The sequence below is a fragment of the Mobula birostris genome, chromosome 6 (genome assembly GCF_030028105.1).
Source record: "Mobula birostris isolate sMobBir1 chromosome 6, sMobBir1.hap1, whole genome shotgun sequence".
Classification (NCBI taxonomy): domain Eukaryota; kingdom Metazoa; phylum Chordata; class Chondrichthyes; order Myliobatiformes; family Myliobatidae; genus Mobula; species Mobula birostris.
The window spans coordinates 120,819,893-120,846,123 of record NC_092375.1 but is presented as its reverse complement, the minus strand read 5'-3'; the positions used below and the strand labels follow the sequence as shown (position 1 = coordinate 120,846,123).

Sequence of the window (26,231 nt, the reverse complement as noted above, 5' to 3'; positions counted from 1 at the left end):
GGTCTTTATCTGCTGCTGTTGTGACTCCCATCTCCCCTTCCCCCACCATCACTCTGCAACCCCGTCTCCCTTAGATCCCACCGTCAGCTCCTGGGTCCTCAGTGGCTCCATCTTCCTCTCACCCCAACCCTCCCCTCTCCATTGACACCCCCAGCCTCCCCCCTCCCCACTCTGATCCCAGCTCTCATCCGTGCCAGGTCTTTACCATCCCCTCCGACCTTCAACTGTCGGAGGCAGAACGCTCTGTCCTCAGTAAGGCCCTCACCTTTGTCCCCCTTCGCCCACACCTCAGCGAGTTCCATGTTCGCCATGATGCGGAACTTTTCTTCCGCCGTCTCCGTCTCCGAGCCTACTTCTTCGGCAAGGACTCTTCCACCCCCACCGATGACCCCTTCTCCCGTCTTCAACCCTCCTCTTCTTCATGGACACCCCGCTCTGGTCTTCTGCCTGCTCTGGATCTCTATCGCTAACTGCCGACGGGACATCAACCGTCTCGATTTCACCGCACCTTGTCCCCATTCCAACCTCACTCCTTCGGAACGCTCTGCTCTCCATTCCCTCCGCACTAATCCTAACCTTATTATTAAACCCGCCGATAAGGAGGGGTGCTGTTGTAGTCTGGCGTACTGACCTCTACCTTGCCAAGGCACAGCCACAACTCGCGGATACCTCCTCTTATTTACCTCTCGATCGTGACCCCACTAAGGAGCACCAGGCCATTGTCTCCCACACCATCACCGACTTTATCCGCTCAGGGGATCTCCCATCCACTGCTACCAACCTTATAGTTCCCACACCTCGCACTTCCCGTTTCTACCTCCTACCCAAGATCCACAAACCTGCCTGTCCTGGCCGACCTATTGTCTCAGCTTGCTCCTGCCCCACCGAACTCATTTCTGCATACCTCGACACGGTTTTATCCCCCCTTGTTCAATCCCTTCCGACCTATGTTCGTGACACTTCTCACGCTCTTAAACTTTGCGATGATTTTAAGTTCCCTGGCCCCCACTGCTTTATTTTCACCATGGATGTCCAGTCCCTATATACTTCCATCCCCCATCAGGAAGGTCTCAAAGCTCTACGCTTCTTTTTGGATTCCAGACCTAATCAGTTCCCCTCTACCACCACTCTGCTCCGTCTAGCGGAATTAGTCCTTACTCTTAATAGTTTCTCCTTTTGCTCCTCCCACTTCCTCCAAACTAAAGGTGTAGCTATGGGCACCCGTATGGGTCCTAGCTATGCCTGCCTTTTTGTTGGCTTTGTGGAACAATCTATGTTCCATGCCTATTCTGGTATCTGCCCCCCACTTTTCCTTCGCTACATCGACGACTGCATTGGCGCTGCTTCCTGCACGCATGCAGAGCTCGTTGACTTTATTAACTTTGCCTCCAACTTTCACCCTGCCCTCAAGTTTACCTGGACCATTTCCGACACCTCCCTCCCCTTTCTAGATCTTTCTGTCTCTGTCTCTGGAGACAGCTTATCCACTGATGTCTACTATAAGCCTACTGACTCTCACAGCTATCTGGACTATTCCTCTTCTCACCCTGTCCCTTGCAAAAACGCCATCCCCTTCTCGCAATTCCTCCTTCTCCGCCGCATCTGCTCTCAGGATGAGGCTTTTCATTCTAGGACGAGGGAGATGTCTTCCTTTTTTAAAGAAAGGGGCTTCCCTTCCTCCACTATCAACTCTGCTCTTAAACACATCTCCCCCATTTCACATACATCTGCTCTCACTCCATCCTCCCGCCACCCCACTAGGAATAGGGTTCCCCGGTCCTCACCTACCACCCCACCAGTCTCCGGGTCCAACATATTATTCTCTGTAACTTCCGCCACCTCCAACGGGATCCCACCACTAAGCACATCTTTCCCTCCCCACCCCCGCATTCTGCAGGGATCGCTCCCTACGCAACTCCCTTGTCCATTCGTTCCCCCCATCCCTCCCCACTGATCTCCCTCCTGGCACTTACCCGTGTAAGCAGAACAAGTGCTACACATGCCCTTACACTTCCTCCCTTACCACCATTCAGGGCCCCAAACAGTCCTTCCAGGTGAGGCAACACTTCATCTGTGAGTCGGCTGGGGTGATATACTGCGTCCGGTGCTCCCGATGTGGCCTTTTATATATTGGCAAGACCCGACGCAGACTGGGAGACCGCTTTGCTGAACATCTACGCTCTGTCCGCCAGAGAAAGCAGGATCTCCCAGTGGCCACACATTTTAATTCCACATCCCATTCCCATTCTGACATGTCTATCCACGGCCTCCTCTACTGTAAAGATGAAGCCACACTCAGGTTGGAGGAACAACACCTTATATTCCGTCTGGGTAGCCTCCAACCTGATGGCATGAACATCGACTTCCCTAACTTCCGCTAATGCCCCACCTCCCCTTCGTACCCCATCTGCTACTTATTTTTATACACACATTCTTTCTCTCACTCTCCTTTTTCTCCCTCTGACTATACCCCTTGCCCATCCTCCTAGTCGTTCCCCCCCCCCCCCCCCGTCTTTCTTCCCGGACCTCCTGTCCCATGATCCTCTCGTATCCCTTTTGCCAATCACCTGTCCAGCTCTTGGCTCCATCCCTCCCCGTCCTGTCTTCTCCTATCATTTTGGATCTCCCCCTCCCCCTCCAACTTTCAAATCCCTTACTCACTCTTTCTTCAGTTAGTCCTGACGAAGGGTCTCGGCCTGAAACGTCGACTGCACCTCTTCCTAGAGATGCTGCTTGGCCTGCTGCGTTCACCAGCAACTTTCATGTGTGTTTCATAAATAGAGTGATGGACCAAGACAGCCACCAAAGCTGAAAATAGCACATTAAGAGACCTGTACCCACCAGTACTGTACCCGTGTTATACAGTGACTGACCCATCCCCACCAGTACTGTACCCCAGTGTTACAGTGACAGGCCCATCCCCACCAGTACTGTACCAGTGTTATAGTGACTGACCCGTCCCCACCAGTACTGTACTCCAGAGTTATATAGTGTCAGACCCATCCCCACCAGTACTGTATCCTTGTTATACAGTGACTGACCCATCCCCAATACTGTACCCGTGTTACACAGTGACTGACCCATCCCCAATACTGTACCCGTGTTACACAGTGACAGACCCATCCCCACCAGTACTGTACCCCAGAGTTACATAGTGTCAGACCCATCCCCACCAGTACTGTACCCGTGTTATACAGTGACAGACTCAGCCCCACCAGTACTGTACCCCATGTTACACAGTGACAGACCCATCCCCACCAGTACTGTACCCGTTACACAGTGACAGACCCATCCCCACCACCGATTACAGTGACTGACCCATCCCCACCAGTACTGTATCCGTGTTATACAGTGACTGACCCATCCCCACCAGTATTGTTCCCGTATTACAGTGACTGACTCATCCCCACCAGTACTGTATCCCCGTGTTATACAGTGACAGACCCATCCCCACCAGTACTGTACCCCAGTGTTACACAGTGACAGACCCATCCCCACCAGTACTGTACCCGTGTTACACAGTGACAGACCCATCCCCACCACCGATTACAGTGACTGACCCATCCCCACCAGTACTGTATCCGTGTTACACAGTGACAGACCCATCCCCACCAGTACTGTACCCATGTTACACAGTGACAGACACATCCCCACCAGTACTGTACCCATGTTCCACAGTGACAGACCCATCCCCACCAGTACTGTACCCGTGTTACAGTGACTGACCCATCCCCACCAGTACTGTACCCGTGTTACAGTGACTGACCCATCCCCACCAGTACTGTACCCGTTATTACAGTGACTGACCCATCCCCACCAGTATTGTTCCCGTTATTACAGTGACTGACCCATCCCCACCAGTACTGTATCCGTGTTATACAGTGACTGACCCATCCCCACCAGTACTGTATCCATTATTACAGTGACTGACCCATCCCCACCAGTACTGTATCCGTCTTATACAGTGACTGACCCATCCCCACCAGTATTGTTCCCGTTACTACAGTGACTGACCCATCCCCACCAGTACTGTATCCGTGTTATACAGTGACTGACCCATCCCCACCAGTACTGTATCCGTTATTACAGTGACTGACCCATCCCCACCAGTACTGTATCCGTGTTACACAGTGACAGACCCATCCCCACCAGTACTGTAACCCAGTGTTATACAGTGACAGCCCCGTCCCCACCAGTACTGTGTCCAGTGTTACACAGTGACAGTCCCATCACCACCTATATTGCACCCTGGTGTTTTACAGAGACAGAACCATCCCCACCAGTACAGTGTCCAGTGTTATACAGTGACAGACCAGTCCCCAATAATGTACCCCAACGTTATACAGCGACAGACCCGTCCCTACTGGACTACACCCCAGTGTTACAATGACAGACCCATCCCAACCAGTACTGTACCCGCGTTACAGTGACAGACCCATCCCTTCCAGTACTGTACCAGTGTTACACAGTAATAGACCCGTCCTCTCCAGTACTGTACCCATGTTACACAGTGACAGACCCATCCCCTCCAGTACTGTATCCCAGTGTTATACAGCAACATACCTGTCCCCACTGGTACTATACCCTAATGTTACAATGACAGACACATTCCCACCAGTACTGTACCCCAGTGTACAGTGATAGATCCATCCCCTCCAGTACTGTATCCCACTGTTGTACAGTCACAGACCTGTCCCCACCAGTACTGTACCCATATTATACAGTGACAGACCCATCCACACCAGTACTGTATCTGTTATACAGTGACAGACCCATCACCACCAGTACTGTACTCATTATACAGTGACAGACCCATCACCACCAGTACTGTACTCATTATACAGTGACAGACCCATCACCACCAATACTGTACCCTGGTGTTATACAGTGACAGACCTGTCCCCACCTGTACTGTACACCAATGTTACAATGACAGCCCCATCCCCACCAGTATTGTACCCGTATTACAGACTGACAGACCCATCCCCACCACTGTACTTGTGTTACAATGACAGACCCATCCTCACTAATACTATACCCCAGTATTGCAGAGTGAGACTGTACCCCAGTGTTATACAATGACAACCCGTCCCCACCAGTACTGTACCCCAGTGTTATACAATGACAACCCGTCCCCACCAGTACTGTACCCCAGTGTTACACAATGACAACCCATTCCCACCAATACTGTACCCCAGTGTTACACAGTGACAGACCCGTCCCCACCGGTACTGTACCCCAGTGTTACACAGTGACAGACATGACCCCACTTCCCCAGCAGTATGGCTGCTCTGTACTGTACGGTGACAGACCAGTCTCCAACTGTACAGCCCCTTCCTACCCCAGATATATGCTCTGGTGTTCCCTTTTCTCACACAATTGTGATATAATACACATCCGGTGCTGGTCCGAATACCAGGGCACAAAATAACCACAATTTACTGTTAGTTGTTTAACTGTGCAAATTCCAGTCACCATTTCTCAGCACTGCCTTCTCAACTATTACTTCCTGTATTGATGTCTCTCCTGTATCATCCCCTCCCTTCATTCCCCCCCACCCCCACAGTCCCTGCAGATCCTCAGCTCACTCTGAAGTTCCTTCTAGGACATGGCTCAGGATCACAGAGTTATAAATACTGAGATTGCCTGGCTTTTGCCCTGACTTCTCACTTCTACCGTCCTGATCCCCTAATGTGATCTCTTAATTTTGAGCTCTTTACTGAAGCATTCTATACACACATACACACGCACACAGACGCACACGCGCACACACTGATAAGCTCAAACTAAAGTCAATAGTCTGCTCCAAGCTCAGATAGTTACATTCCTCACACACCACAGCAGCCCAAACTAAGGCTTCCTCCCTGAATTTTGTGTTTTTAAAGTCAACAGCCAATATTCATCAGAAAAATATGAATCACAAAAAGTACCGACTAAATATAAATATGCTTCCAGTAAAAATGCGCAACATCACATTGCCACTTTGAGTCCAGTGTTTAAAACCCCGTCGCTTTTGATTATGTCAGTACCCACCAACAAAACCTGACATGCTTACGTTGAGAGTTTGTCTATCTACTATGACTAGTTGTATGTCATTTTAGTGTAAATTTAGATTGGCAGAACCTAAATAGAAGATTGAATACACATCTAGAATTAACTATATTTATGGATAGCTTATATATAAATTATCTATTAGCTTGTATACAAATTATCTAACTTACATAATCAATACATATAATTATCCACTTGCCCACATATTTTGTTCTAGATCCAGTTATTTTTAACCCTCTACACTCTCTCTATCAACACAGCAATTACTCAGATTTGCAGACAATTCGTTAGAAAATCCATTTCTCACATCCAGCTTGACTGCATTTACAAGACTCCATCTTCCTTTCCTCAAATTCAATTCAAAAACTTCAGAGGTGATAACATTTAATAATTAAATCTTTAAATTTAATTCATTGATCTTGCGCACTCTTTTAAAAATTATTTTAATTAAGGATCTTTAAAACTGTTTTCTAAACTGGGAAAAGACCATTTAAGAAAAGAACCAATGAGCGAGACAGAATGCTGGAAATACTTAGCAGTTCATGCTGCATCTCTGGAGAGTGAAACAGTTAACTGTTCAAAGTGGGTAGTGATTTGTTAAAACAGAATTCTAAGTAGGACTTAGAGCATCCCTGTAGGAAACTAATGACTGAAAATTTAGGAAAATTTAATCCTTAAAATGCAACACCTTTTACCAACTAAACTACTGATTAAACAATGTCAAATCATCAAATCATCAACTGGTTTCTTCCATTCAAACTCATATCGAGTTCAAACACTGACAATGACCAGGTCAACAAATGTGAACCAGCCAAAGAAAAAGCCACAAGTGTGAACTCACAACTTTAGTGCTATTAATTGATGAGTAGTAAGTATTCATATTTACAGACAACAGACTCTAAATCTATTTAACTTCCATTTTTTTGACTTGAGTGGCATTAAAAAAAATCCAGAGACCCCACCATCCAGGCCTTGCTGTCTTCTTGCTGCTGCCATCGGGAAGGTGATACAGGACCCACACTGCCAGGTTCAGGAAAAGTTACTACCTCTCAACCATCAGGCTCCTGAACCATCATGGATAACTTCATTCACCTGAACTCTGAACTGATTCCACAACCTACGGATTCACTTCCAAGGGCTCTACAACTTGTGCTCTCAGTTTTACTTATTTACTTTTGTATTTATACAATTTGTCTTCTCCTGTACATTGCCCAACAGTTTTCTTGTTCGTGTGCAATTTTTCATGGATTCTATTGCATTTCTTTGTTCTACTGCAAATGCCTGCAAGAAAATGAACCTCATGGTGACCCACGTGTACTTCTGTAATAAAATTTACTTTAACCTTTGATAAACAGCAAATGCCTTTGAAGCCCAAACTAAAATAGTTTCCACCCTACAGATGCTGGAGTGTTCAAAGACAATCTACAAGTCTCACTCATGCAACAGCAAAACTGCAAGGTGGTATGAAATATGGAACCTTTAGGAGATCAGCTACATTTTAAAAACGGTGTTAATATAGAGGGACAACACAGAAGTGCGTAAATAAAGAACAGAATCCCCTCATTTGAAGGCAAATACACAATAATGTCCAGAACAGCTAACATGCCATTTAGCTGTATTTCTAAGATCTTCTATTTTCGTCAAGCATAATCCACACTGGTTCCTCAGGAAAACACTGCACTTTCACTGGCTCCTCCAACTTAGCCAAACAACACAGCCCCAGCAGCGAACAATATCATTAACCATGCACTGTTGCTAGTCAATTTAGTGATAGCTTCATCGCTGGGGCGGACTCTCTGCTCCTCTGATATTTCAGTCACATCCAGACAGTGTTCAAGAGCAAACTACCCTCTACCACAAAGATGCCTGCTCAAAAATCACTTCTCTTCGTTACCACCGACACAAAAAGCTCTGTTTTTTAAAAAAAAATTTTGTACCTGCTGCTTCAGGGACCAATCCAACAATGCCACATTCAACTGTGGAGGAGACAACATCATGACCACACCAATGTGAACTCTAGTTTGGGGCTTAGTATGCCCAGAACAAGCACTGGTCTTCAGGAGACACATAGTTCTACACATCTACTCAGTGGCCACTTTATTAGCTACACCTGCTTGTTAATGCAAATATCTAATCAGCCAATCATGTGGCAGCAACTCAATGCAGACATGGTCAAGAGGTCCAGTTGTTGTTCAGACCAGATATCAGAATGGGGAAGAATGTAATCTAAGTGACTTCGACTTTGAATTGATTGCTGGTGCTTGACGGGGTACTTTGACAGAAACTGTTGATCTCCTGGAATTTTCATGCACAACAGTCTCTAGAGTTTGCAGGGAATGGTGCAAAAACAAAAAGAAAAACACTCAGTGAGTGACAGTTCCGTGGGGAAAAATGCCTTGTTGACGAGAAACACACAAGATGCTGGAGGAACTCAGCAGGCCAGGCAGCGTGGATGCAAAAGAGTACAGTCGACGTTTCGGGCAGAGACCCTTCTTCAGGACTGAATGGAAGACAGAAGTCAGAGTAAGAAGGTGGGGTAGGGGAGGAAGGAGTAAAAGGTGAAATCAGAAGAGAGGGGAGGGGGTGAAGTAAAGAGCTCTGAACTTGATTGGTGAAAGAGACACAGGGCTGGAGGAGTGGGGAATCTGATAGGAGACCGTGGAAGAAAAGGATGGGGGCACCAGAGGGAGGTCATGTGGCATATAAGGAGATATGGGGGGGGGGAAAAAATCAGGAATGGGGAATAGTGATGGAGAGGAGCATCTGCAGATTTTTTGTTTGTAAATGAGCAGGGTCAGAGAATAGCCAAACTGGTTCAAGCTGACAGGCAGGTGACAGTAACTCAAATAACCACACGTTACAACAGTGGTGTGCAGAAAAGCATCTCTGAACGCACAACACGTCGATCCTTGATGGACGGGCTACAGCAACAGCAGACCACGTACTCAGTGGCCACTTTATTAGGTACAGGAGATAACTAAAAGTGGCACTGAGTGTACGGCGAATCAACTCACTCAAGACAGATCACAGGACTGTCTAGACCACAGAAATATGAGTCAAAGATTTCATTCCCCTGCATAAATCTGATTGTTTACTCTGAACTGCTCACAGCCAATTACAAATAATTTACCTATTTAAAAAAGGAAAGGCTGTAACTGAATGCTTGCTATCCAGAAAATAACTTTTTCTCATGCTTCATTCCCAACAAATGCCTAAAAATCACACAGATGATGTAATATATCGAGTGTTAAATGAAAAACATTTAAAATACTTTTTCACAAAATCAGTTCTTTTTTTTTGCTTTTCACAACATGAGGAATTTGAATGGTATTCTTTTGGTTGTGATTTAACAACAGCACCAGACAACTTCAATGTTCCTCAGTAGATATGGAAATTTGTTTGGAAGAGATGGGAATTGAGTGAATAAAACAAATTATGAGATGAAGCAGAATTAAGTAAATGTCAACTCAAATGTATGCTCATTTCTGCAAGCTGAATGAAATATCTCATTATTGAGCGCGGATTTGGGTGAAGATTCAAGTTGTGTAGATAATGAAAGAAGTCAAACACACGTTGATAACAAGAAATTGCAGCATTTTTTCCCCCTTGTCTCAGGCAAACAATGTTGAGGAACTGACAAAGGGAATTTTTAAATGTCAAAAATCAGCATAACATCCAACTACAGATTTGCCTACAAAGTAATTGGACTTTGAAAGATCACCAAGTTACCCAGAATTCTCAACAAACACTGTACAACAAAGTTGTCAAGTCAAAATTCAAGCTCCCTCTCATGTGAGTTGTTATTACCAGGAGCCTAAAGACCTATACTCAATTCAGACAATTTCCTTCTCCCCACCATCAGATTTCTAAACCGTCCATGAACAACGCTCCTTTCTCTTTGTACTTTTTTTTTGTAATTTATAGCAATTTTATATCCTTTGCACTGCACTGACGCAAAACAACAAATTCTCCATCACACGTTAATGATAAAAAAAAATCTGATTTTGTCTTAATTAGATTATGTACATTTAACATACTAGCATTGTTGTCCAACATTGTAAAACTCTGTACACCCTCCCTAGACAAAATTTCAAGTCCGGATGAACGCAGGCTTAAAGTGCTGTGCGAACAATACACAGGGAGGTGGTGGGACACGTGGAAATTTCTAACTGTGAGAACGTGGTGATGCTCTGCAGCTCATTGCCTGCGAGGGAGATGGAGACTAAAATAAAACTTGCCGGGCAGAAATGGACAGGCATAGAGGAAAATCAGCTGCAGAGCTCCAGGACAAAGAGCAGTCACGCAGGACTGAGTGGATGACTCAACTAACCTTTCACCCAGTAATTATTCTGTGGCTCCTGAGAAGCGCTAGCCAACTAGCCCCACAACATTTGCCCTTTCAGCAGAGCCAAAAGCTCCCCTCCACCTCAAGTGTTCAGAAAGCATGAATTGACCAGCAGAGCTCGGTACGAAACCCTGCCGTCGTGCTGAGATTACTGAAAGAGCACGGGGAACGAAATTGAAAATAAAGCCTGCCCCATTCCACTGCACCCAATACCTCAATGTCAGAGGGCAAAATCAAAGCTTACACGCAGCAACAAATGAGGAAGATGCACTAATAAATTCTGTCATTCTGGTCATTTGCAAGTACACTTTATCTATCAAGCTGCTAACTAAGTACAGCAAGGGGGTTTGTGGAACCTATGAAAATCCTCAAAGTAGACATGTTATCGATTCACTTATAAACAGAACCTCAGATGAGCATTATTCTGAAATCCCATGCAAAATGGTTGCAGGAGCTGGTCTCCCCACAGTCTGTTCTACCTGAGAAATTTCAGCAGTGTGTTTTTTTCAAATTGTTTCTTTCACCCAACACATAGGTAGAGTGTGGTAATGAATAGAACCACTAAGAAAATAATAATAATGAGATTTTCTAGCCATTGATAAGCTTTTCCTGTCTTAAATTATGGTAAGCAAATTTAATTGATTTATCCAGGAGCTCTGAGACCCTTCATCAGGTCTCAGTCCAAAACACCAACTATTCTTTTCCACAGATGCTGCCTGACTTGCTGAGTTCCTCCAGCATTTTGTACTTGTTCCTATGGCTTTCCAGCACCTGCAGAATCTCCTGTATTCAGATTATACAATTCCTTTTGCAAAGTTACAACTCTGACAAACTCTTAAATCCAAAATCTAAAATGCCACTGTGCTCACATGAACTTGATTTCATAATGAGTTACTGGTATGTTCAAATACATAAAGCACCTCCTCTTCAAGATGAAGCTTGGTAGTCAATACTTTTTTTTAAAAAATCCTTAATTATAAAGCCAATATTTTCTTGTCACTGTTCTTCAAATATCCTTTTTTCTCAGTCATCTATTGCAAAAGTAAAATCTCTTTGATAACAATTAAACGTGCAGCCACCTCACTGCCCAAACAGCTTGTCGAGGTTCACCGCTCCTTCCCCGAATGTAAAGGGTGGGACATACAGGAAGCAACAATGGACCCAAGACCCAATCCAAGGTTTTTGTTGGAAACCAACTACTAGGCGCAATCTCCAAATGGAGCGAGCTTATCCTGGCTTCTCGTGGGCACCAGAACAATGAGAGAAATGTAATTACTACCAACAAAACAAAACAAAAAAATTTAATTAAAAATAAAAAGAAAATTTTGCCTTTTTATAAATGGGAGACCGACATTTTCACTACTGTTTTTGGAATTCCCATTTCATCAATAAAAAAGCGTATTTTATGTAGTTTATACATCATAGGACAATGTAAAGAGCAAAGCAAAGATGCAACATATTCCATTGGTACACATTTAAAAATACTCATATTAATTTCTGTAACACTGAATCACCTTTACACTGAATAATTGGTTCCTGAGTAACCTCACCCCATGCTATCTGCACCATTTAATATTGTGTAGTGCATACTGCTGTTTTCAGTTTTTAGTTTGTGTGACATACAACCACAACTCTTGTCTATGGATTTCTGTTCTGTCTAGAAACATATTCCCAAAAAAATTTTGGGAGGTGTGTTTTTGTTTTTGGAGGGGATGTTGCTGATGTTTCAAGGTCTCTGTAATGGTTAGCAGCTGAACAAGCTTATCAGGCACTCCTAATGGAAGGATTCTCCAGCACAAAGTGTGGCTTTCTCTTGTTGAAGTTGCTTTTCATAGCTGCTGGGTTCCTTCAGCATTTTGTATGTGTTACTCTGGGGTTACCCGTATTCACTTGCTCCCCATGACCTGCCACCACAGGAAAAACAGGAAATGGCACCAAACAGACTCAGGAGTTCACCCACAATATTCTGAAGCTTCTCCCTTCTTTGCAATGACTCTCTCACACCCAATCACATCTCACATCGCATGAAGTAAACCCCACCATCTTCACTTAATCAGGCAAGTGATTAGTACAAATAGTATTAATTGCGTAACTGATAAAACCATTCTTCCAAAATACATATTTTTTTATTTTAATTTTTTTTTAAATTTAGAGGTAACAGGCCCTTCAGGCCCAACGAGCTCACGCCGCCCGAATACACCCATTTGACCAATTCATCTATTGTCCCGTACATCTTTTGTCCCATGCTCCAAACTGGCACACCTGGAATTAAACACGGATTGCTGGTGCTGTGATAGCTCTACACTAACCGCTATACCACCACACTGCCCCACAGGCTTGGTACAAAAGACGTGGAAAGGTACAAAGGGAACCAAACGAATGGTCGTTCACCGCCGACCACAGAAACACCCCAACGCCACAGGCAAATTGTCCAGATGTGCCACAGCTGATAAACACACAACCACATTCTTTGAAAACCAACCTGACATTTTCAAAATCCTATCCGCTGTGTATCACTTATAGATCAGCTTTAAAAAATTTTAAAAATCACAGAAATTAACACCTTCAGAACACTCCAGCATTACAGAAACAAATACAGGACATCCTTGCAACCGGACTAAAAACATGGCTGACTACAGCTGAAGTTATTCGAACTTTAAATATATATTTGTATTTGATGAATACATTTACAATCACCAAGTGAAAGAAACCTCTGTTGAGTTATACTGACCACCAGGACCCCCTCTGCCAAAGGGCCAGTTTTGCTTTAACCTATTGCTCCCTGGTGTTGTGTAATGTATTTCCCATTTTCTTCATGAACATTATTTGTTAAACTCTGGGTCAATTAACCAACTTTTCATCTTCCACGTGTGTCAAAGTTTCACTGGACTACTTTTATTTAAGAGTTGATACTAAACCTTTACTTAAGAGGGAGGACGTGAAGCTTAAACAATTTTCACGACAAAAGCCAAACCTGATTCTGATTAAACAATGTGTTTTTTTTAAAGTTTGGAGTAGAAAGATTGAGAATAGAATCTTTTAAATCAGTGTAGTGAACAATATGTCTACCAATAATTATTGTAATCATTTTAGAAAAATTAATTTTGCATATATTAGGGACACAGATCTCTGCCCTTTCAACGAGTGAAGACTTAAACTGCAAAAACAGGAAACTACAAACTGAAAGTCTCAATAATTACTGACTATTGCATAAGTTTATTCCAGAGCAACCCCCCCCAGTGTAAGACAAGATAATCCTTGTGTTTTCTTTATTAAAAACATATTATTACCCTGTTACTAACACGTGGTACCCTTAACTGAAAATTATATTTGGGTTATTTTTACACATTAAACGCACGGGACTCTCGAAAGTACGATTACACCGATACATATAAACTGAAGAAATAATTATGATCAGGCGTGTGTGGGGAGGGGGCATTTTAAACTGGCTTGCAAAACGCAACCCGATTCAACAGTGAACGATTTAAGAAAATATACACGAATTCAAAATGTAAAGGCTCACCTCTGCTTTTTGGGCACAGAGTAGTCCACTTCGATCAATTTGCCGTGAAGTTCCACTTTGCCTAGTGGGGAGAAGGCAGGAGATGTTATTTTGGTTCGGGAGAGCGGTGAACGGCGCCGGCCGAGGAGTTGTCAGACTGACACATGCCCCCGAACAAACCGGCCGATGTTACACATGAAATTGCAACAATTCCACACAAGTTGCCCCATGCGCTCCTCGTTCCCTCTCTCGGCTGCCCAGCTTTATAGCAGGGACATTGAAAGATGGCCAAACCCGGGCTTTAAAATAAATAGAAATAAATGTTTGCATTGGGGCTAGGGAATCTTGTTTTTTTTTTGCAACGGGCTGGGATTGAACCATTAACGGAATATGTACTAATGTCATCTGAAGCAATGCAATCCGTGTGTTAAAGGAACACACACAAAACAAAAAAAAAGCGCGGCGCCAAAGGGGAGAGAGTGAGATCTCTTTTTTTTTGATTCACAAAATGAAGGACGGAGCCGCCATGCTTCTCAACCACCTCCTGAGCCCGTTCTGAAGAGCAGGCGAGGGGACGAGGTGGTGGGGGCACCTCACACCCACCCCAGCGACTGGGAGGGCTCCCCACTCCAGCCCTTGGAGGGGGTTGGTAGGGCTCCTTCCCTCCTTCCTCACCACCACCACCACCACTTCCCTCAGCCACCCAATAATGCACACCCCACCCACCCACCCACCCACACTTTCTCCCCACCATCTCTGGGATTCGGGGTCCCAGTGTTTTGAAAGTTGTGTGTAAATGGTTGAGAAGCTTCCAGCATGTTTAGAATTTGTGTGTGCCATGGCCTGGCGCAGCTCTTCCCCTCCATCCCTTCTTCCCTCCCTCCCCTCCTCCCCCACCACCACCACCTCCTCCTCCTCGCTACCGATTCACAGCCACTTTGCTCCCGAACGGCGGCTCCTACGGTCTGGGCACCTCGTAAAATGATGGGCACCTTCCCGGGGATTACCGACGCGGGCTTTTCTGCGCCTGAACTCTGCCAGCGGTCCATGAATAAAATCGGGACAAAAAAATCGGGAAAAAATAAGAGTGCGAGAGAGAGATGGGGCTGCGCAGTGCGCTGCCACGGGCTCCTCGCAACTTCGGCTCCCGATTGCAGAGGCGTCCCGGCCGGGCCCGGCCCCCGGGGGGGAGCCGAACACCCTCCTCTCCCACAACCTACCCCTATTTCCCCGTCCCGCAGGAGCACTCTTTTATTCTTTGCTGCGATTTGTTTTGCCTGGTGGATCCCACACCTTGTGTGTGTGAGAGAGAGAGAGAGAGAGAGAGAGAGAGAGCGAGAGAGAGAGAGAGAGGAGGGAGGGAGGGACTCGGCGTGTAGGCAATGGGTGAGTGTCCCGACTCCAGAGGAAGGCAACAAAATACCCCCTTACTCCTTCCTCCCCCCCGCCTCAGCCCAAATTCAGGAGGATCCCACTCACCGGACAGCGCCTCGATGACTCTGATAGCCGCGTTGTCGTCGGGGCAGTCCACGAAGGCATAGCCCGATTTGAGCAGAACTTGCCCGACGGAGAGCTTCTTCTCCCCAAAGAGTTGCTGGATATCGGCGGGGGTCACAGACGAGCTCAGATTCCCAATATACAACTTATTCATGATCTCACTCCTTTCCCCCCCCCAACCCCCGCCTCCTCCTCTCCTCACACACACAATCGAAAATTATCAACAACTCAAATCCTATGTAGTCATAAATTAAAATAGGAACTCACTCCTCAAACCTCCCAGCCCCCAAGAGAGAGGAAAATATAAGAAGTGGGGGGGAAGGGAGGGGGGAAATAAAAACAAACTAAACCCACACAACATACAAGTCAGCCTGCAAACAACTAAACTGTAGCAGCAGCAAGACAAAAGCGAATGAGTCCGGCTCCAAGTGTCACTATGACGCTCCTTTGGGTTAAGCACCGCCTCTAAATAAAATCAGGCTTAAAAAATCGAGAAAAAAAGAGATTGGATCCCACGTGGTGATGTGAGAAGGCGATGAGAGATGGTGTTGTCTGGAGGATCAGGATGCCTGCAGTTCCAGATCCCATTCCTCTCTGCCCACCCAGTGGCTGGGCCCCCCCCAGACGCCCTGGAATGGGGTGGTAACTGGTGATGAGTTGGGCGGAGGCTCCCTTCCACCTCGTTCTCTCTCTCCCTTACGACCAACTCCCACCGCTTGGGAGGAGTTAACTACCAGTGACCTACTCTCCACCCTGAAACCTGGGAACCCCAGCTAACAGGAATGGACCATCCTTCAACAGGATTGATGACCTTCTGGCCTATCCCCGCACCCCAGTGTCCAGAAATCTGTCCACCTCCCTTTGGATTGGGCTCGTTTCTGATTCTCTACCGGGGAAAGAATTCCAGAATTCACCTTCTTCTGATGGAAATCATTTGTCAGCCTTGAATGGCTCAAACCAATTCTGAAATTTCGAGCCCTGGATCCAGAGCTTGTGGTCGGGGCTTCATCCTCTCTACATCACCCCACTGATACATAAGATCCCTTCTATACTCTAGAGAAGCAGCTCACATCAGCAACTACCTCTGACTTCTTCCCTTCACCTATCTCCCTTAAGGCAGAAGATAGAAAAGTCTGAAGACATGTACCACCAGGCTGAAGGACGGCTTCGGTCTTGATGTTTAACACGATAGAACGGTTCCTAGTTCAATACAATGGACTCTTGACTTCACAATCTACCTCGTTATGGTCCCAGCATCTTATTGTCTGCCTGCACTGTACTTTATCTGTAACACTTCATTCCGCATTGTTTTCCCTTGTACTACCTCAGTGCACCTTTGTAAAGTCCTGATGAAGAGTCTTGACCCAAAACGTCAACTGTTCACTCTTTTCCATCGAAGCTGAGTTCCTCCAGCATTTTGTGCGTGCTGCTTGGATTTCCAGCATCTGCAAATTGCCTCTTAGTTGTAAAATGCTCTTTATGGACGACATGCAAAGCAAGTTTTTCACTGTACCTCAGTACGTGTGACAACATTTTACCAATGCAGGTTCTAGTTTAATCATAAGCACAAGAGATTCTGCAAATGCTTGAGTCTTGATGAAATATCTCAGCCCAAAATGTTGACTCTTTATTCCTCTCCATAGACAGTGCCTGACCTGCTGAGTTCCTCCGGAAATGTTTCTGTGTTAACATATTTTATTCTCTGCTCTTATAGCAAAAACACCATCCCTGGAACCAGTCGAACAAACCTCCATTTATGGCAAGTCCATCCTTTCATGGATAAGGGGCAGGAAATGAACCCAATACCCCAGGTGTGGTCTTACCACAGCTTCACCCAGTTACAGTAAGACTTAGTTAACCTCTGTTCACTGATCCTCGAGCAAACAAAGGCCAATGACCCATTTGCTTTCTGAATCACCTTCTGCACCTGCATGTTGACCTTCAATGGCGTGTGTACAAGAAACTGGTTTGAATATTAATACTACACCATTTAGCAAGATTCAAGATTGAAGATTGTTATTGTCACTTTTCAGAACAGGAGTGTAAAGGAGAACAAAATGATTGTTGTTCTGGATCCGACAGCACAAATAAAATACAAAAAGCGTAAAACACAATAAATAAAAATATAAAAGTAACCCTATAAAACATAATGTTCAGGTAACTGTTATATACAGAGGCTGATTGTATGTACTGCAGATAAAATGATACTAGCTGATGTGTATGTAGTGGTGGTGGGTGGGTTAATAGGTGAAGGTGTTGATCAGCCTGACGGCTTGGGGGAAGTAACTGTGTTTGAGTTTAGTGGTCCTGGCGTGGATGGTCCGTAGCCTCTTCCTTGATGGGAGTGGGACAAACAGTCCATAAGCAGGGCGGGTGGGATCCTTCACGATATTGCTGACCTTTTACAGGCACTTTTCGGTATATGTGTCCTTGATGGCGGGTTGCTGGTGCCGGTGATGCGTTGGGCAATTTTAATTACTCGTTGTAAAGCCCTCCTGTCCACTGCAGTGCAGCTTCAGTACCACACAGTGACACAGAACGTTAGGATGATCTCCACTGCACACCTGGAGGTCATGAATGTATACAGAGCAACTCTCCTCAGCCCCCCTCAGAAAGTAGAGGTGGTGAGCTTTCTTGACTGTGGAGGATGCCTTGTGGGACCATGAGCAGTTTTACAAGATGTGCACTCTCAGGAGTTTGAAACCACTTGCAGATTCCACTGCTACGCCGCTGATGTGAACAGGGGTATGAGCGATGCAGATCCTTCTGCCTTTTTCTATTTCATGCACCTCACATTTTTCCACATTGCAACCCATCTGTCAAGGATTCACCCACTCGTTTAGCTCATCTGTATCCCCTTGTAGCCCCTCCAGCTCCTCCTCCGACACTCACAGTCTCACTTAGAGTAAAGAATATCAGCAAAATTGAAAATTCGTCCCCTTAGCTAAAATCTTAATGCAATCAGGTAGACCTGTGTCTGTACCATCAGTGCCTGTGGTTCACCTGTACACCACTACTCACAGTCTGCCAACCCGAGAAAGACTTGTTTAGTCTCACACCTTGCTTTCTGTCTGGGATAAAATTCTCAATCCACATTATCTAAAGACACTCTTGCATAAATTTCATGAAGCCATCCACAATTTATTGTACAACCATTGTTGGTAGAATCTCAGGTGGTGACGAGAGGGCGTACAGGAGTGAGATATGCCAACTAGTGGGATGGTGCAGCAGCAACAACCTGGTACTCAACATCAGTAAGACGAAAGAGCTGATTGTGGACTTCAGGAACAGTAAGACAAAGGAACACGTACCAATCCTCATAGAGGGATCAGAAGTGGAGAGAGTGAGCAGCTTCATGTTCCTGGGTGTCAAGATCTCTGAGGATCTAACCTGGTCCCAACATATCGACGTAGTTATAAAGAAGGCAAGACAATGGCTATACTTTATTAGGAGCTTGAAGAGAGTTGGCATGTCAACAAATACATTCAAAAAGCTCTATAGTTGTACCGTGGAGAGCATTCTGACAGGCTGCGTCACTGTCTGGTATGGAGGGGCTACTGCACAGGACCGAAAGAAGCTGCAGAAGGTTGTAAATCTAGTCAGCTCCATTTTGGGTACTAGCCTACAAAGTACCCAGGACATCTTTAGGGAGCAGTGTCTCAGAAAGGCAGCGTCCATTATTAAGGATCTCTAGCACCCAAGACATGCCCTTTTCTCACTGTTACCATCAGGTAGGAGGTACAGAAGCCGGAAGGCACACACTCAGCGACTCAGGAACAGCTTCTTCCCCCCTGACATCCGATTCCCAAAAGGACATTGAAGCTTTGGACACTACCTCACTTTTTTCTATATACAGTATTTCTGTTTTTGCACATTTTAAAATCTATTCAATATACGTAATTGATTTACTTGTTTATTTTTTATTATGTTTTATTTTATTTATTTTTTTTCTCTGCTAGATTATGTATTGCATTGAACTGCTGCTGCTAAGTTAACAAATTTCATGTTACATGCCAGTGATAATAACCCTGATTCTGATTCTGATTCTAATTTGCTAATGCATCAATTTATTTGCTATCGATCACTGTGTTACCCCAATACACACCTGATATGTACGTTGTACTCAATATCATACTGGGATATGCTGATTGCACTGGAGAGGGTGCTGAGGGCTTCACCTGGGGGGACATTTTGGTTTTGAATACAGACTGTGTTTATAATCCCCGGAACAGTTCAGGCTGAAGTAGTAGGGGGAAACCTGACCCTGGTAAAAATTAATAAATAGGTTTATTATTGTCACATATCCCAAGATACAGTGAAAAACTGTTTATTTTGCATGCAATCCTTGCAGATCATTTCATCTGAATTAGTACAAGAGCAAACAGTAACAGAACACAGAATAAAGTACTAACAGTTACAGAGAATATACAGTGCAGGCAGACAATAAGGCAGACTATCAGATAGAAAATACTAAAGCCCGAATGCATGTACCACCAGGCACAAGGAGAGCTTCTACCCCACTGCTAGAAGACTATTGAATAGATTTCTAGTATGCTAAGATGAATTCTTGACCTCACAATCTACCTCATTATGGACCTTGCCCTTATTGTCTGCTGCTCTTTCTCTGTAACTGTAATTACATCTGGTTATTGTCTTTCCCCTATGCTAACTCGATGCACTGACCATGAAAAGATCTACTTGGATGGCACATGGAACAAAGGTTTTCACTCTACCTCAATACATGTGACAATAAATAAACCTGTGTAGTAATTTCATTGTGTGTGTGTGTGTGTTGAGTTTCTTCAGGGCGATGTTGAGATGTAGGATTCACTTCTCCTTCTGCACTGTACAGCCTGAGGTAGTCCCACCCAATGTGGATGTTTGCAACAGGTTTCCAGTGGGAAGCACATCAAAGCACTGGGGATTCCCAGGGACCCTTTTGATGGTTAAAGGATCAGCCCCTGACTGCCATTTCACAGGGCGGTGCAAGAGGGGCAGCTGCCGCTGGATGCTTTTCAAACTCTGGTTCCCTTGCTCAGAGAGGAATACTTTGTTGGTGATAACACAGTTACTTCTGAGACAAAAAAGCCCAGGACCATCTGATAATTTAATGGCATGACTTAATCAGACAGCTCACTGCAGTATAGAGTCATACAGTCATACAGTCATGAATCAGACTGCCTCTTTAGCCCAACTGGTCCATGCTGACTAAAATACCCATCTAAGCTAGTCCCATTTCCCTGTGTTGTCCCCATATCCCCCTAAACCTTCCCTACCCATATACCTGTCCCTGTTGTTAACCTACCAGCCGCAAAGGCTTTCTCTGGCAGCTCATTCCACAGTTTCTATTAAATCCTCAGTTTCTACTAAATCTCTCCCCTCTCCCCTTAAATCTATGCCCTCTAGTTCTTGATTCTGCAATCCTGGGAAAACAACTTCAGGCATTCACCCTAAATGATTTTATACATCACTGTGTGATCATACCCCATTCTTCTCCTTTCCAAAGAAACAATTTCCCAACCCATTCAAGCTCTCTCTGTCCCTTAAGTTCCAGCAACATCTTCATAAATCCACCCTGCGCTCTTTCTAGCTTAATGGCATCTTTCCTATAACAGCGTGACCAAGACTGAAAACAATATTCAAAATACAACCTCACCAATGCCTTGCACATCTGCACCATAATATCCCAACTGCTCTACTCCAACATTGACTGATGAAGGCAAGTGTTCCAAAAGCCTTCTTCACCATCCTGTCAACTTGTGATGCCACTTGTACTCCTAGTTCCCTCTGAACTACCGATCATCGTGAAAGTTATAGCCTTATTGTCGAACTGAAATGTACAGGCTCAGTGATGATACACCGAGACCAGTGCAACAATGCACACTCTCACAGAAGTTTGCAGTGCATTCACTCAAGGATAGCAGGTCAGAAGGACAGAAATAAACACAGATACTCATACACAGCAGCAAATATTCTGCTGGAGGAACTCAGCAGATTGAGCAGTATGTATGGGGGGGAATGGAACTATCCTTTTCTGGTCCAAAACCTACCAAACCAGCAGGTCCACAGCAGATGCTACCTCATCAGCTCTTCACTCAACCCTGGAACATCTGGATGGCAAAATGCATACATCAAGATGCTGTTTATCAACTACATCTTCTCAAAACTAATCATTAGGTTTCAAGACCTTGCCCTCAATACCTCCTCATGCAATTGGATCCTCAATTTCCTCGCTTACAGACCCTAATCAGTCTGGATTGGCAACATCATCTTCTCCAGGATCTCCATCAGCACAGGTGCACCACAAGGCTGTGTGCTCAGCCCCCTGCTCTACTCACTTTACACTTCTGACTGTGAGGCTAAGCACAGCTCCAATGCCATATTCAGGTTTGCTGATGACACCACTGTCGTAGGCTAAATTATATATGGTGATAAATTAGATTAGATTAGATTCAACTTTATTGTCATTGTACTGAGTATGGATACAAAACCAATAAATCAGCATATAGGAGGGAGATTGAAAATCTGGCTGAGTGGTGCCACAACAGCAACCTCTTAGTCAATGTCAGCTAGACCAAAGAGGAAACCGCAGGTCCATGAGCCAGTCCGCATCAGAATATCAGAGGTGGAGAGGGTCAGCAACTTTCAATTACTCATTGTTATTATTTCAGAGGACCTGTCTGGGGCTCAGCATGTAGGAGTCTGCAGAGATTCAGCATGATATGTAAAGCTTTTACAGACTTCTAGATGTGTGGTGGAGAGTGTATTGACTGGCTACATCACAGCCCGGTATGGAGGCACCAACGCCCTTGAATGGAAAATCCTGCAAAAAGTAGAGGATATGGCCCAGTTCATCATGGGAAAAGTCCTCCCCACCATTGAAGACATCTACATGAAATGTTGTCGCAGGAAAGCAGCATCCATCATCAGAGACTCCCACCACCCAGGACATGCTCTCTCCTCACTGCTGCCATCGGGAAGAAGGTACAGGAGCCTCAGGACTCACACCACCAGATTTAGGAATAGTTATTACCCCTCAACCATCAGGCTCTTGAACCAAAGGGGAAATTTCACTCAACTTCACTTACTCCATCACTGAACTGTTCCCACAACCTATGGACTTACTTTCAAGGACTCTTCATCTCACATTCTTGATATTTATTGCTTATTTATTTATTATCATTATTTCTTTCTTTTTGTATTTGCACATTTTGTTGTCTTTTGCACACTCGTTGATCACCCAAGTTGGTGCAGCCTTTCATTAATTCTATTATGGTTATTATTCTAATATGGATTTATTGGAGTATGCCTGCAAGAAAGTGAATCTCAGGGTTGTATATGGTGACATAGATGTACTTTGATAAGAAATTTACTTTGAACTTTGAAACTCTGAATCAGGATTGAAACCAGTACAGAGACTTATATACTTCCATCTCTTTTGCAAGGAAGGGTGCTAGACTCTCACCCTTGGGGGGACCTATACTACTATCACCGAATGTCCTGTGGGGAAAGGTGGGACTCATAGTCATAGAGTTTTATGGCACAGAAACATGCCGTTTGGCCAGCTAGTCCATGCCAGCCAAGACTTCCATCCAAGCTCTCCCCATGAGCCTGTGTTTGTCCGATATCCCTCTAAACCTCTCCTCTCCATGTACTGTCCCACTGTCCTTTAAATGTTGTTAACGCACCTGCCTCAAACACTTCCTGTGGCAGCTCATTCCACATACTGACCACCCACTGGGGAGAAAAAGAATTAGTCCTCAGGTTCACCTTAAATCGATGATTCCTCGACCGAGGGGAAAAAGACTGAGTGCATTCACTCTCCCGTGATTTTATACACCTCTATAAGATCACCCTTCATTGTCATACACTTCCTTGAATAAAGTCCCAACCTGCTCATTCCCTCCCCATTACTCAGTCCCTGAAGTCCCAGCAACATCTTCATAAACCTCCGCCGTGCTCTTTTTGGAGGAGGTTGTGGGGAATGATGGTTTACACACAGTTAATTGGCCCTCCGACATCTCTCTGCTCTGTCGGGCTTGTGAGATTCAGATTTATTTATTTATCACACGTACATTGAAATATACAGTGAAATGAGTGGTTTGCCTTAACAACCAACACACCTTGGGATGTGCTGGGAGTGGGGGGGAGCAGCCCACAAGTGTCACCACACATTCTGGTGCCGACATAACATGGCCACAAGGTTCAATTGCTTGAATTTCCAGCATCTGCAGAATTTCTCGTGTTTGCACAAGGTTTAACTTTTGCAGTGTGCAAGGGCGTCATCTTCCTATCAAGGTGCTCGATGTGCGAAGGGTGTGATTGAGGTTGGTGCCTCTCATGCTGTTAATTTGTGCTGACGTGGAGATTGGGATGGTCAGGAAGAGGGTGAGGGAACCTTATGAGATTTAGAATTCTCTCATATCCCTTTTGCCTATCACCTGTCCAGCTCTTGGCTCCATCCCTCCCCCTCCTGTCTTCTCCTATCATTTCAGATCTCCCCCTCCCCCTCCCACTTTCAAATCTCTTACTACCTCTTCCTTCAGTTAGTCCTGACGAAGGGTCTTGGCCCGAAACATCGACTGTACCTCTTCCTAGAGATGCTGCCTGGCCTGCTGCGTTCACCAGCAACTTTGATGTGTGTTGCTTGAAATTCCAGCATCTGCAGATTTCCTTGTGTTTGAGATTTAGAATTGCTTTCTTGCTATCACATGTACCAAGACAGTGAAAAACATGTCTTGCACACTGTTCTTAATCTTGCATACTGTTCATACAGACAGACTGTTCATACTGTTCATACCGACTGTTCATACAGACAGACTGTTCATACTGTTCATACCGACTGTTCATACAGACAGACTGTTCATACTGTTCATACCGACTGTTCATACAGACAGACTGTTCATACTGTTCATACCGACTGTTCATACAGACAGACTGTTCATACTGTTCATACCGACTGTTCATACTGTTCATACCGACTGTTCATATAGACAGTTTATATAGACAGTGCATGGAGGTAGAACATGGTAAAACTGTAACAGTACAGAGTAAAGTGTAACAGCTACAGGGAAAGCGCAGTGTAGGTAAACAATAAGGTGAAAGATCATGATGAGATAGGTTGTGAGGAAAAGAATCCATCTTATTGTACTCGGGAACAATTCAACAGACTGATAACAGTGTAGAACCTGGCCTTGAGCCTGGTGCTATGCTCTTTCAGGTTTTTCTATCTTCAGCCTAAGGAGGACGGAGAAGAGAGAATGCCCAGGATGGGTGGGGAGGGGGGAGTCTTTAATTATGCTGGCTGCCTTACTAAGGCAGTGAGAATTGTAGCCAGAGTCCATGGAGGGGAGGCTGGTTCCTATGATGTCCTGAGCTGTGTCCACATCTCTCTGCAGTTTCTCGTGGTCACAGGCAAAGCAGTTGCCATATGGAGCCGGGATACATCCAGGTAGGGTGCTTTCTGTGGTGCTTTGATAAAAATTGATAAGGGTTGATGGGAGCATGCCAAAGTTCCTTATCCTATTGAGGAAGTAGAGGCTTCAGTGAGCCTAAATGTTTGGACCAGGGCAAGTGATGTTCACTCCTCGGAACTTGAAGCTCTCAATCCTTTCAACCTCAACACCTTTGATGTAGACAGGATCATGTGCCCCACCCCCCACCCCTTCCTGAAGTCAATGACCAGCTCTTTTGTTTTGCTGACATTGAGGGAAAGGCTGTTGTCATGACACCTTGTCGCCAAGCTATCGCCATCCTATACTCCAATGCATTGTTATTTGAGGTATGGCCCAGTACAACACACTTTTTGTCCCTCTTCCCTTCGGGAGAAGGCTCAGGAGCTTGAAGACTCGTACGGCCAGATTTGGGAACAGCTTCTTTCCAACTGTGATAAGACTGCTGAATGGATCCTGACCCGGATCTGGGCCGTACCCTCCAAATATCCGGACCTGCCTCTCGGTTTTTTTGCACTACCTTACTTTCCATTTTTCTATTTTCTGTTTATGATTTATAATTTAAATTTTTAATATTTACAAATTTTTACTATTTTAAATATTTTTAATATTTAATATTTGTAATCCAGGGAGCGGGAAGTGCAGAATCAAATATCACTGTGATGATTGTACGTTCTAGTATCAATTGTTTGGCGACATTAAAGTATAAAGTAAAGTAATAAAGTACAGAGCCATTATCTACAAACTTGCTGATGGATTAGAGCAGAGAGTGGCCATGCAGTCTTGAGTGTACAGGGAGTAGAGTCGGGGGCTGAGGACAGCTCTTCACTAGTACACTCTCAACACAAGCTAAGCACTTTACGCGTCCAAAGTAACAGACACAAACTGCTGGAGGAATTCAGCAGGTCAGGCAGCATCTATGGAGAGGAATAAAAGGACAACTTTTCCGGCTGAGACCCTTCTTCAGGACTAGGAAAGAAAGGGGAAGAAGCCAAAATAAGGAAGGGGGGGAGGGGAAGGTGAACCAGCTGAAAGGTGATAGGTGGAACCAGGAGAGGAGGAAGGTAGGTGGGTGGGGGAAGGTGGAGGAATTGAGAAGCTGAGAGGTGATAGGTGGAAAAGATACAAGGGTTGAATAAGAAGGAATGTGATAGGAGAGGAGAGTGGCCATGGGAGAGGGGCACCGGAGGGAGGTGATAGGCAGGTGAAGAGAAGGGGTAAAAGGGGAGCCAGAATAGGGAATAGAAGAGAGAAGGGGGAGGGGGGAGAAATTACCAGAAGTTGGAGAAATCGATGTTCATGCATTAGGTGGAGACGACCCAAACGGAATATGAGGTGTTGCTCCTCCAACCTGAGCTTGCTCATCATGGCAGTAGGGGAGGCC

General features: G+C 45.0%; 1 protein-coding gene across 1 annotated transcript in view; it reads right to left on the bottom strand.

The window, feature by feature from the left end:
• The window catches only part of LOC140198719 (insulin-like growth factor 2 mRNA-binding protein 2), a 198,764-nt gene extending 182,952 nt beyond the window's left edge, over window positions 1-15,812 (bottom strand). Inside the window, exons 1-2 of the mRNA XM_072259735.1 lie at window positions 15,378-15,812; window positions 13,920-13,980 (exon numbers count right to left, since the gene is read on the bottom strand). Of these exons, the coding sequence (XP_072115836.1) occupies window positions 13,920-13,980; window positions 15,378-15,549 (233 nt within the window). The 5' untranslated portion in view covers window positions 15,550-15,812. The remainder of the gene's footprint in view (window positions 1-13,919; window positions 13,981-15,377) is intronic.
• Between the last annotated feature and the right edge of the window lie 10,419 nt (window positions 15,813-26,231).